Source organism: Chionomys nivalis, chromosome 26 (assembly GCF_950005125.1).
Source record: "Chionomys nivalis chromosome 26, mChiNiv1.1, whole genome shotgun sequence".
NCBI classification, from domain to species: Eukaryota; Metazoa; Chordata; class Mammalia; order Rodentia; family Cricetidae; genus Chionomys; species Chionomys nivalis.
This window is the reverse complement of record NC_080111.1, coordinates 2,478,239-2,491,235: the sequence shown is the minus strand read 5'-3', so window position 1 is coordinate 2,491,235 and position 12,997 is coordinate 2,478,239. Positions and strand designations below refer to the sequence as shown.

The 12,997-nt window shown below is 45.8% G+C and overlaps 1 protein-coding gene across 3 annotated transcripts in view; it reads right to left on the bottom strand.

Moving 5' to 3' along the window:
• Satb2 (SATB homeobox 2) overlaps nt 1-12,997 on the bottom strand; it is a 213,463-nt gene that overhangs the window by 189,366 nt on the left and 11,100 nt on the right. For all 3 annotated transcript variants that reach the window (XM_057758803.1, XM_057758805.1, XM_057758804.1), the window contains one exon: nt 836-1,012. In XM_057758803.1, coding sequence (XP_057614786.1) covers nt 836-1,012 — 177 coding nt within the window. The remainder of the gene's footprint in view (nt 1-835; nt 1,013-12,997) is intronic.

Here is a 12,997-nt window from a genome sequence, read left to right as displayed (position 1 = left end):
GGTTAAGTAAACACGGTAAGATAGGAAGTTAGCATAGAAAGTGAGACCAGGTATGTTATAAATGTCTCACCTTTATCTATAAACATTATCATAAACTATTCAGTCACTTCATCTGAGAAACAAGGGTAAGAATTCTACTGGCTCAGGTTGTTTTCCATTATTCAAAGTTTGAGGAATATTGTAATTATTTGTTTTGCTGAGGCTTCGGCATGGGAGAACAATGGACTAAGCTTTGAAAAGAAGAAAAACAGAAACTCACATAAGCTCCCGGTATGACCAATACAATTATGCAGCTTCAGTAGTTAATTAAATAGGTAAAAGGAGTGATTACAGAGAAAGTGATGTTTTTTTAATGAATGGACCACATCAAAACTGTAGGACAGTTTTCAAAGGGCACAGAAGAACAAGATGCGCCTGCTTTTCTGTTTAATTAAAACCTGACGGCAAACTGCAGAAACCGTGGGCCCAAGTCAGCAAATAAATAAATTTCATATGCTTATAAATCATATATTAAAGTTCGAATAAGTCAGTGGTCAAAGATCTCAGCACTGGCCCTGAGAACACCAACTTGCTGACTTAGCGAAAATAACCAGAAATTATGAATGCAAAAACAACCACGAGGATTGCTTTGAAATACAAGTCGATCAGGGCGGCTTTCGAGGCGCTGGCCAAATACTTCACAGAACAAGAGAACAAGATTCTGCAGGATTTCTGCTGCCTGCTGTCAGATGTGACATCTGACAGCTAGCCATTTTGTAGGCCTTGTTTTGAGGAAGCTTTTCTTCTTCCTCACAGCACACAGGAGGCTAAGGAGGAAAGAAAGCGGAATGAATACCTTGGGCCTGAGCCGCGGAGCTGTGGGAATAGCCCAGGGCCAGGAGCGCGGTCTCCACCAGCTGGCTAAAAAGCACGTCTTTTCGCACCAAGACGAACTCGGCGTGCTCTTCTCTGTTGTCATATTCCAGAGAGCCGTCCAGCTGCTCCACCACACAGAAGACAGGAATCATCAAACCTGGGAGGACACAATCCAACAGCAAAACACGGACGTTACAAGGCAGTCTGGGCCACCGAGAGGATCAGGGCAAGACAGTTCTAAAAGCTAAGCCAGCTGGAAGGGGAACAATGTGGGCTGGACAGGCCTGATTGATTCGGGTCCCCTGTAAGCCTGCAGGTGAGGGGAGCGGTTGTCTCTCTGACTGAGCCATTGTAGCAGCATTGCTGGGTGCCGGGGCAGAAGATCTCAGGTTCTAGTGATTAAACGGCAGTCTACACCTACTGGGGCCCAGGGCGAGGGGACCATAGCACCTTTAATGTTTACTGTTATTATTTCACTGCAAACACTTGTATTTTCAGGTCTGCCCTGCTTTTGTCTAGAATTTTATTTTAAAGCTGCCTATAGCACCCAATAGGAGGCATGTTAGATCTCCAGGCCTGAGATGCCCGTGACTATATACAGGAAGGTCAACAAGAATTCAAAAGAAGTCCTCTCCTAGGCTTTCTCTGTTTTAATCTCAGTAAACAACCCACCAAGTGAGCCTGAAAAAAAACACAGCTCGTGAACATCTCAGCTAATGTTTAACTAATATAAAACACACAGCCAAACGCAAACTTTACCTCCTTGGAATTATTTTATACACGGACACAAGCCACCTCTGGAAAGAGTACTTCTCAGTGTTTGCAAAGAAGAAAGCATAAACTATCCCAGAAAATAAAGCAAAGTCGTCTATTGGGAAATCTGTTGAAATCTGTTGTCACTGAAATATTTCTCTGCTTCGTATCAAAGTGTGAAAACCTTAAAAATGTTTAATTCACCAACCGTTTTTTAGACCTTATTTTTTAAGGGGAAAAAAAATCACTCAGGCATGTAAATCTAAACATAGCCGAAACAGAAGAAGATCAAAGATTCGCCAATGTACACGTAATAAACATGGACTCTGCCCGGTGTAATTCACACAAATCAGGACACTGTAGGATGAGGGTCTGCTCTCGGTCTCTGTGCAACAAAGCACAGAAGTTCTGAAGGCTCCACGAGCAGGCAGAGGGAGGGCTGAGAGGCTGTGGTGGTCTGGGGACAGACACCCCATGACAAGACCTCTGTAAAATGACTGGGAATGGGCCCCATGTTCAGACGCATACAAGGCTTCTAGAAGCCCTCCCTGCTCTGACCCTAGGTGCCTCCTACTTCACTGTGACCTGGCAAAGCCGAGAGGAGAGGCAGACACTGCAGACTCCCGGCCCATAGATCTAGGTTTTTGTTCTAAAGATAAATACAATGGTACGACTGGTTCCCATGTGCTAATTATTATTATTAAAGATAATAAGTATTGGGTACAATTATTAACTATCATTATTAACAATAATCATACACATTAAGAATCGTTATCGTTAAAGTTCAGGGTAATTATTATTAAGCCCGCACAGCGGTCAAACGTGTCTCACCACACCACGCTCAGGACAGCTCTTGACTTGGGCATGATTCCCCACAGCAAATGCACGGGCTTAGTAGAGCTTCGTGGAAAATCAAGGGAGCAGGGAGGGAGCCCAAGTTTTCGGGAAAGAAGATGATTCAGCGTGGTGCTCCATCAAGGGCTGTTTTCCTCAGTTACCAGCACCGGTTCCTGGAGTATTTACAATTTTATTTATGTATTTAGGGGAGGTTATTCCCAAATATATATGCACATACATAGTAAATAGTACAGATTAGATATGGTCCACATCATCCTTCCATCGTTCATCCGGACAGTATGTATTCATTGCACCTACTACGTGCCAGGTACCACCCATCACTCCACAGAGATAGATAAGAAAGAGTCACCTACGGCTTCTGCCCACAGTGCAATTGGAGGCATTGTAAAAGCTTCCTAAGCAGGCACAATGGCATTTTACACAGCCCATCCAGGAGAGCCCTTCCCAGCACGGAGAGCCCCATTTAGACCTTTTAACTCTTGCATGCTGGCATATGATCTTTGTCAAAGGAAGCAGGCTCATTTCTCCCGCTGGTGATTTAAGCATATGCACACACACAGCCACGTAGCCAGTGGGACCATGAGCAGCTTCACCACTAAGACCTGTGTGTACTTAAGTTTCAGTGCTGAAAATCCATGTGCGGTTCCTACTGTCAACATCCGAGTGTCACAGATAAGGCCTTTCAACGAGTCGGACTTCCCCATAAGCCAGCCTTCACCCATGGCGACAGTAAGCCCAAGACTGGCTGAGAAGATCCTATTAATTTCAAAGTAGCAGTATAGCCCGTTTGTATGTACAAAATATTACATAAAATCCCGGGGATCTATAATATGTAAGAGACTTCTGCTTTATAGCGGTCAATAGGGGAACTGTTTCCTAAGCATTTTAGTTCAATGACTGTAGAGAGGAACTGCTAAGCAGCCCAACAGCAGTGATCCCTTCTAGGCAGCCTCCTTCTGGGTATCACCTACGGAGAAAAATAAGATGGCTCCGTGGGGAAAGGGCTTGCTGTAAGAATGAGGCAGAGCTCAGATGCCCAGCGCAGTATAAAAGCTGGAGACAGTGGCACGTGTGTCTGGAACAGCTGCACTGGGGGTCGTGAAACTGGGGGTTCCTGCCAGCTTGGTCAATATGGCAAACAGCGGGTTTTGTGGGATACCCTGCCTCAAAAAAAAAAAAAGGCAGAAAATGATAGAGGAAGATACCCAACATCAGCTTCAAACCTACACATACACACAGGACAAGCCACACACACACACACACATCATAATAGGCTACATTTCATCGCTATAAAAATGAACCTTTTTGCTAGACCTTGATCGATTTAACAGATTTATAATAAAGTTCAGCTATTACTAAAAAAGGGCACAAGAAACAGATGTGATGAGTAATGACAATGACAAAACAAGTGAGTAACAGCAAAATAGTGTAACTGAAATGAAAATTAAGGCATGGGCTAAAGAGCCATCGAAAACTGGTCCCCCCTGAGGGAAGCCAGCCATAAAAGGATGGATAGAAGTGAGGCCCCCAAAGAGAAGTCACTCAGCTGGTCTCACTACTGCTCCCAAGCAAAGGAAGACTTAAAAAAAAAAGAAAAAGACAGGTAGGGTATTTTCAAAATACTTCAAAAATAAATTTCACAGTGGGAAGAATAAATAAGTTCAATAAAAAGCCAAGAGCATAAAACTCAACGGAGTTACCAGTTATAAATGGCCACAGAGAAAGGGAAAATACAAGGAGCCCTCTGGCCCTGGCCCTGCGTCTGAGCTCATGGCATTATTTTGCTTTTATTGTAGCACAAACCCATTCCCAGATGATCAAGTGGAGAACTTTGGACCTTCTGATCATAAGCCTTGTTAAGCCTTTTACAATTGCGGGAGGGAGGCAGGTAGTTTAACACGAGGGCAGGCACTTGGGCCCCAGCCATTCACTAAAAACTCAAAACTAGTTCAGGCAAGTGGGAGAGAAGCCATCCTCTCTCATCGGGGATACAAAACATGGCTCTCTCCACTAGGGAAAAAGCTGCTTCCCCGGTTGCCGTTGGTTATGATGCTGGGATGGCCATTTTCAGGGTGCATCATGCAGGCCGTGGTGGCAGCCTCTGCCCCACACAGGCGGGGAGATGGCTAAATGCTGAGAAGCCCTGGGGTGGAAGGCAGGGGGCCCTTGAGTCAAATCCTGCCACTCTGACTCTTCGCCCGTGTCAATGACTGTTCTTAACTTATCTGGAGCTCCCCAAGATTCAAATTCTCCCAGCTAAAGTGGAAATGCGTGTGTGTGTGTGTGTGTGTGTGTGTGTGTGTGTGCGCGTGCACGCGAGCGTGCGCGTGCAATACACCTAGGCCATCTAAGATGCAATTCTCAAACATGCTACCTAAGTTTCTGTTTAAAATATGAGTATTGATGCCATTTTACAGAGGGGGGGACGATCATTTCTTTGATACTTTTCAGTTGAGCAATGCTCACGACACTAAAAAGTATTTCCTCAAATAAAAATGACACTAACAGTGACTGAGCAGAGCCTATGGCTAAATGACCTAATGGAACTGATAATCACTAGATGACTTATGATACGAACAAGAATAACCAACAGCGTTCAACACAGCCCCCACAGTGAAAAGTACAGTCCTGGGTGGCTCTTCCTCAATTGAGACACGCTGTAAGGACAAGATACACTCAATTTCAACGACTGGATGCCAAGAAAGCAACAGAACTCATTGCGTTGTAAAATATTTTAGAAAATGAATTCCATGTAGAAATAGTATTTGAATAAGCGGAATTAAATACAGTTAAAATTAACGGTATCTGTTTCTTTAGCTGGTTTTAAGTGGGGCCGTCAGCAATCACAGAAGCACCTTGTGTGATATTTCTGTTGCTCAAGGCTGCGGCGAGCAGTCAGCCAAACACCAACACACACAATGGCTTCTCTCACACAGGGCAAAACCACCACAAACCAATATGAAGGCAAGTATGTGATTGCTAGGAACATTTCTTGCCCCGCCCACCTTAGGTAAGGATCTTTCCTTTGGCTTCTTGATCTCAGGTGACCTCAGAACAAAAGTCATTCTCTTGATTCCTGACGCTACACATTCTATGTCCTTACCAAGGCTACGCCACCTCCTTTTCCATTCACGATCTTCAAGGGGTGCTACCACACCAGCCCCAGCAACATGAGAGGAGCCGGCATCATCCCCAAAGCTCTGAGTGTTTAGCCTCAGCGAGGAGAGATGAAAGTCAGGCCAACAACATGGGACCCTCGTGGAGAGATGTTGCCACTGACATCAGGGACTGAATCAGCCCACAGATCACATTCCACTGCCTGGCCTAGCACGGAGCCTGGCTAGCATGGAGACCTTTCCTCTGTCCTCAGATTTATCTCGGGAAAGGGTTATTATTGACCTCCTCTAATCAATTCAGAGTCTGTAATGATCGGAAGACTAGATCAACTCAGCCCATCTAAGTCCCACATTCTGTGATACTATTCCGAATGCCACCCTCAGAAAATCTGAAACTTTGTCCTTTTAAAAAGCCAACAACCCTTTCCACTCGCTACACCCCTGAGCGGCCTGTGCTGTTGGTTTGGTAAGTGTTTTGAGGGCTCCCATTCGTGGGTACCACGCTAGGCCTGAAAGGATTTCCAAAAGGAACCTCTGTTCTCCACGGTTACGAACCTGGACGGAAAAAGACTCAAGGCCAGGGGACAGACTCCACCCTCCCGTCCCTTTGTCTTCAGAGTCCACCCTCATTCTTGGAACTACCTACTGAGGGACAGCAGAGTCCCAAGTGATAGCAGGACCGCTTTGCAGCCCCCTCGGGGCTCCTAGGGCCCACCCATTTCAGGAGAGAAGGCAGTCATATGACCACTCCTTGTCCTGGGGCCTTCAGGCTGTCCGGTCCTATCACCTGAGAAGGTTCCAGGACTAACTGAAGATTACAAAGGCTGTGGGACGGAGCCGCTCAGACCTGTGCTTTACATAAACTGAAGCAAATACCTCGACAGCTTCTGTAATAAATAAATCCTGGAGGAAGCCTAGAAAGATGGAAGCAATTTCCAACGTGGACTTAATATAGGGCTTTCGAAGGCTGGGGAGAAAGGAAGGGCCATCTTTTCCTTGTTACAATTTACTAGAAAAAAGAAAGGATTTACTTGTATAATCCTCTCTCTCTCTCTCTCTCTCTCTCTCTCTCTCTCTCTCTCTCTCTCTCTCGTACACACACACACACACACACACAGAGAGAACAGGAGTAACAAAACAACATCCTATCCTTTTCTTCCTACCCTAAAACAAACAGCAAAATTTGAGTGCCAAAATTAACCAAATATGTCTCTCCTGTAGTATTTTACCCTGGCCCTGCAAGGTGTCCTTTCCTTCTCTCTCAGGTATGACTTTCTGAGGTTAAGGCAGCCACATTCCAAACCCAGCTGCCTGCTCCCTCAGGGGACGACGTGGAAATCTGAGATTAACTGATAAAAAGCTGTGACACTTCAGGAGTCGGGAGCAGCTCTGGGGTAGAACTCTTAGCAAGCCTGTGCCAGGCCTACAGTCCATTCAACATTTGTTTCAAAAACTCCAAGTTCTGCTACGAATGGCCATAGTGTCTTCCTCTCCTCCACTCTACACTCCTGCTTCCCCTAACAGGCCAGTGTAAGAAAGCATTCCTCATTCTTTTGTAAACCTCCAAACCTCCGGCAGATGCTCACACAAACCGAAAATGGCTGCCTCATCACGGCAGGCTGCGGTCTTATGGGACCACTGTCTACACACACTCTACGACTGACCGGGACATCCATGTGCATGACGTGACCGGAGCATCACGTTTCCTTCCGAATAAGCCTACTGGAGGAAAATGTCGAATAGTGTTCAAAAAACAGCGATAAAATTTTCATTGGTGGTAGGTAAAGGAGGACTATTGTTTGGGAACCAGGGAATCACCCAAGGGCTCAGGGCTCAACCTGGGGGCTTTAAGGCTCCCTGATGGTGCCCCAGGACCCAGCATTTCTTCCTTTCCTTGGGCTGTGGTTTCCTTAAGCAAAGGTGGAGAGCAGCAAATTCTAGAAGGTCCCCAGAGGAAGGGTTACTGTCAGCCAGAAACAACCCAAGGCGAAGAAAGCCATAAACACAATAGTCTGATTTCCTCTCCACAGTGACTCACGGTTGGACAACCGGCAGTAAAGTTTCAACAATAAAACCTCTTAATGGATCTCCCACCCTCACCATTTGGGAGCACAAAAGGTTAAGAATGATTATCAGGCGATCTTTGACTCTCAGAATTATTTGTGGTGAAAATCAGATACTTTCTCAACCCTTGAAGCTGACCCTAATCTTAGGAATTAAGTGCAAAAGTAAACCCGGGGTGGGTGGGTGTGGCGCGTGACCGCGGGCTCCCCCAGGGTTCAGTGCGAGTCCCTCCATGGCAGGGCGGAGCACCAGCTGTGGTAACCCCTACCTCTGCTTCCAGGCTGGTCCTCAGGGTTAGCCATCACAACTCAACCTGAAGGAGGTCTGCAGGATCAAGGGTAAATGTCTCACTGACACTGAACCTCACAGAAACTCAGGGGCAGGATCAAGTCAGAAGGCAGTCTGAAACCAAGACTTCACGGACACACAGAGGCATGCTGTGGTAACTAACTTACCTAGATAACAAGGGATGGCTTACACCGAGGAAGGCAGGCCACCATGGCCATCCCTGGGTGGTAGCAACACCTGGCCTGCGGCTGGCTCAGGGAGAGCCCCCCCACCCCCTTTAGTCAAATCTCCACTCTGCCACACCCCGCCTCAAGCCTGACCTACGATGTGCTCGAAACAAACAGCAGGTTCAATTTAACAAAACACTAGCTGCATCTAGACATTAACCACCTCTATTAATAAGCAGTGTGAAGTGTTCCCCCCTGGACCCAGATTTCCCAGCTGTCAAACTGGCAGCCTCTCTGTGGGCCTCCTGTCCTGTAGCGAGCATCAGATGACCTGGGAACGCTTTCTAGGAAAAAAGACAGACACAAATGGATTCAGGAGCTGGTTTTCCCTTGGGCAGAGGAAGCAGGCCAGACCACAAGGTCACGCATGTCCTCAAGTGGGCACAGGTTGCTGGAATATGAACACAGCGTATTGTGGTTGATCCTGTGTGGCTCTCAGCCTGATGCACACACCATGCACCATGTACCAGGCGTGGAGAGGCCGTGGGTCAGGCATCCTACCAGGTCCTACACTCTGTAGGACTGTGGCGTCTTCTTTAACTTTGGACATTACAGAAGAGGTCAAGCCTGTGGCATATTGCTTCAAGACACTTAATCCAAAACTAAAAAAAAAATTAAAAGTTCTTTTCACCCTTGTGAAAACGTGCCCATCAAAAGATTCACAGGGTGTTAAAAGGGATGATGGCATATTTCGATATCGTCAGGATTCAGGTCTTCTGTCAAAATGAAATTTTATCCAGCAGGTAGATTTCTAAGAGGGTAGGTTTTCAGGCACGCTCATGAAGACAGGCATTTACCTCTGTCCTTCCCAGGGCATGGGTGTGCAAAAGCCATTTGCTAGGGAGAGTCCCCGAGGTCAAGAGAAGGGAGACAATAAAAACTGTCCTTATACTATCTGCCTCATTAATTTGTGTTTTGAACTCTACCTAAATATTATTTTATCTAATTCAAACATTTTTTTGATTAATTTGCCAGTGTAGTGTTCAGGAGTTGTTAACTGTGCTGAGGTTTTCTAGCCAGGAATTAATAAAGGAATCGAGTACTGGCTCTCACTGAAGACAAAACTACCTATATTTCTAGTGGGAATATTTCACAGCACACGCGTGTTTCCTTTGGAGAGTGTAACTCAAAAAGAATTATTAAAAATTGAGATCAACACTGGTGCAAAGCCTCACAGGAAATCATGAGCACAGAAAGATTCTTATCGAATAAAAACCGAAAAGCAAAGTTTTTATATTAAGAAAAAAAAGAAAAGGCTTCTTCCTCATAAAAAAAAAAAAAAATCCTACTATGTCCAGGGTTCAAATAGTAAAATACTGATGGGTATTTAACAGAAGTGTCAACAAAATCATCACTATGAAATCAACGGGTGCAGATCCAGAGAGCGGACCATCGTGGACCAGCATCTAGGAAGCGCCGACACGGCCAGGGAAAAGAGGAAACCAGAGCCACAAAGTCAGAATCAAAGTGTGTGTCCTTCAGTCTCTCGAGGGACAATGAGCTCTCTGGCCTACAATACAGAGGACATTATCACTATGACTTCAATGGTGCTATCAAAGCCAGGAAAGCGGGGTCTGGTGGAATACTTCCTAGTCACGATATTTTAAGTATGCATGTACCTGTGTGAGGTACAGCAATTATTTAGTAAAAACAGAAGACCAATATTTTTTTTTTCCCCTCTTGGATTCTAAGACATGCTCTTTAAAATCTAGAAATTGTGTAAGCCACTGCCCGTGACACCCACTGAAATTCGCATTGCTTTGCTTTTCTGAGACATGGTTTCATTCCCCAGCCCTGGATAACCTGGTACTCACTAGGTAGACCAGGCTAGTCCCGTCCCCCACCCCCCAAACAAACCTTGCGCAATTCTCCTGCTCTGCCTCTCCTGTGCCAGGATTACAGCATGAACCATGACATCCGGCTTGAAAATGCGCCTTTCGTCCTTACTATGGTCGGTCACAGGCTGCCACCCAGCCAAAGGAAGAACGCGATTCCGTATTTTTTTAATTAAATGTCTCTAAAGTCTAAGATGACTTGTTTCCTGTATTAAAAGTGAGATGCCCTTGCCCTAAATAAAATATAAAATCCGGCCTTCCTTCAAGCAAAAAGCCCTGGAACATTTTGGTAGCATTTTAAACTGGGGGGAATTCCAGGTATGTACATCTCAGCTTCAAAAAGATTTCTCCTCCCCTAGATTTCTCGATTTACAGGTTCTCTCATTTCTGAAGCCATTCCTAAGCCTTGTACTGAATCTGAGCATGCTGTAACTCAAGGCTAGAGCTTCCATGGCTCTAAAGTCACAAGAATAACATAAAAGAGCCAGCAGACGGGCCCAGCATTGAGGAAATGAGGATCCCGTGCGGGGTTAGCTCACAAGCAGAGGTGCAGGTTTGTGGGTGGCTTAAAGCAGAGCCAGGGGAGGGAGCAAGTATTCCGGCTCAGGATCAGGGCTGCGGGATCCGGATCCAGAAGATGGGTGGAAATGCACACAGCACGTAGCAGCTCCCAGGGGTGCAAGTTCACCTCTCTATTTTGTTAACAGAAGGACAGAAAGACAGATCTGTGTTTATTACACATAAGGTTGGCCGTGAGGAAGGTGGCGTCTTGAGCCATTACCATCAGCGAAGCAGAGAGCTGCATCTCAGAAGCCTTCCTTGGTGAAGAATCGTCTCCCTCAACCTTGCTTTCAAGATATACATCAATCTTCAATATAATTATGTTTGACAGAAGAGAAGCTCTTGGCAGTTAGCTTGTTTACAATAAATGCCTAGTTTGGGTACATGGACTGTATTTCAGCCTTACAAATATCAAACACAAACCTACAACGGTTCCCATTATGAGGCCGAGAATTATTTTGCTATAAATCTTTTTATTGGAGAGCCCAGGGGTTTACTGTGCAGCTTGTTTCCCCACTAACCGTGAGAAGAGTGAGGTATTGATACCCGACCCTGTGCTAATTGGAATCCCACACTTTTCTATCAGACAGTTTACCGTCATCCTGAACGTTCAGGTTGACTCCAGTTTCCCGTGGAGGAAACAAAATCACAATACTAACGATCTCACCAAAGGTGCATCGTTCCCGGGGGTTCTTTTTCTCCCCAAATCTCTTGGGAGCTAATGATCACTGGCAACCTTTCTACGGTAAGCTCCAGTGTGGGGTGGAGAATATAAGCTAACCATAAAAAATGTGCTTAGGGCACAAACCTGCTCTAGACTGAGGCTGTAAATGGAGTTAGTCTTGCTGAAAATTTAATAGACATTCGTTCGAGAGGGGCAGGGAAAAAAAATCAGAATCACCTTATTTATCCTTGAAAACTCACTTTACCTGGGTCTTCAAAATGAAACGACTTCCTATCCCAAGAGCAATCTTTTCTCCTTGGGCTCCTACGGCAAGGGGCTCTGAGTCTCCCCATACCTTACCGCCAAATCTACGAGACAGAAATTTGTCGGAAGGTGCCTTGGGAGGTCAGTACGGCCAGCAGCCCTGCACGCCCAGGCTCAGCACACCTTTGTCTCCAGAGGGACTGCTCTGCCATGGACCACACCCACCGTCACTGACACTCTGGGAGTCTGCTAGCTGCCAGATCAAGAGAAGCCAAGTCCTTTCATTCCCTGACAATCCTGTCCTAGCACAGCATAAACACAGAGAAAAGGCCATCTTGAGAATTTAGTGGAAGTGTATTTCCCAGTGATCGGAGACTTTACTCATTTCAGACGGAGATTCAAATTTCTTTTCTTTCCATCAACGTTAGAACTGCAGGTAACACTCTCAGCTTCTAAACCAGTAATCAGGGTCCAGAATGTTCATAATTTTATGGACAGGTGAGGAAGAGAGAACAATGTTTCCGTCCTATCATCAACTTCATGTATCTTTCCTGTTACTACAGAAAGCAACAGTTCACCATGTGAACTGATGGAAACTTGTTAACCTAAAAGGAGTCATTTCTTTAAAAAAATAAATAAAGACAGCCCCTAAAACCCTTGACTACTTCATTGGTGTTTGCTCTGGAGAAGAGGGGGGAACCTGGAGAAGGTGGCTCGTTTGAAAGAAATGCCACTTTTTATTGTACACCAAAAATTCCCTCCAAGGCGAAAAGATGCTAAGCCAAGTTCCACCCAGAATTAATATTTAGGCTCGAACTGTAAAGGCCAGAAGAGAGAGAGAGAGAGAGAGAGAGAGAGAGAGAGAGAACCACTCCTAGCCACTTAAAGCTCAGAACCGCTAGGTTCTGTGAATGTAAAACAGAAAACCCTTTGCTGACAGCAACTATTTTAGAGAAGGTGCTATTAACTAAACACTCTACGCTGCATTTGACTGTAAGCTTTTATAGACTGTTCGATATAAATTCCTCCCTGAAGGGGATGCTCCCCGGGATGGACCAGGGCTTCCGGACCCTCTACCCCAGGCTGTACCACCAATCTTAATCCTTCATGTTGCAGTTCCCAGAAACATCTGATCAAGTAATGACCTCAAGAAAATGTTCAACAATGCATCAAAAAAACAGTCCCTCCTAAGTGTGTCTCCTGAGTGCAAGCTTGGGCTGTAACTGTGCTAGGGGCTTCAGAGTTTGCATTCTGGGCTTGGCCACGAGAGGCTGCCGACCCTACCAACACTGTCATCGCCAGGTTTGCAGGAACTGTTAGGTGTCCCCGGAGCAAACCCAACCCAGAGAGAAAACTTAGCTGCTTGGCAGCTGCGTGCTGGTTTTCCCTCAGAGGAGTTCCAAGTGTGGGCTGGAAGGAGAAAGACAAGAGGACAGAGAATGGAAGGCCCATGTCTGTGTTTAAGTGACAGTCCACGCCACCTGAGGGACAGCAGGTAGGGTGAAGACAAGG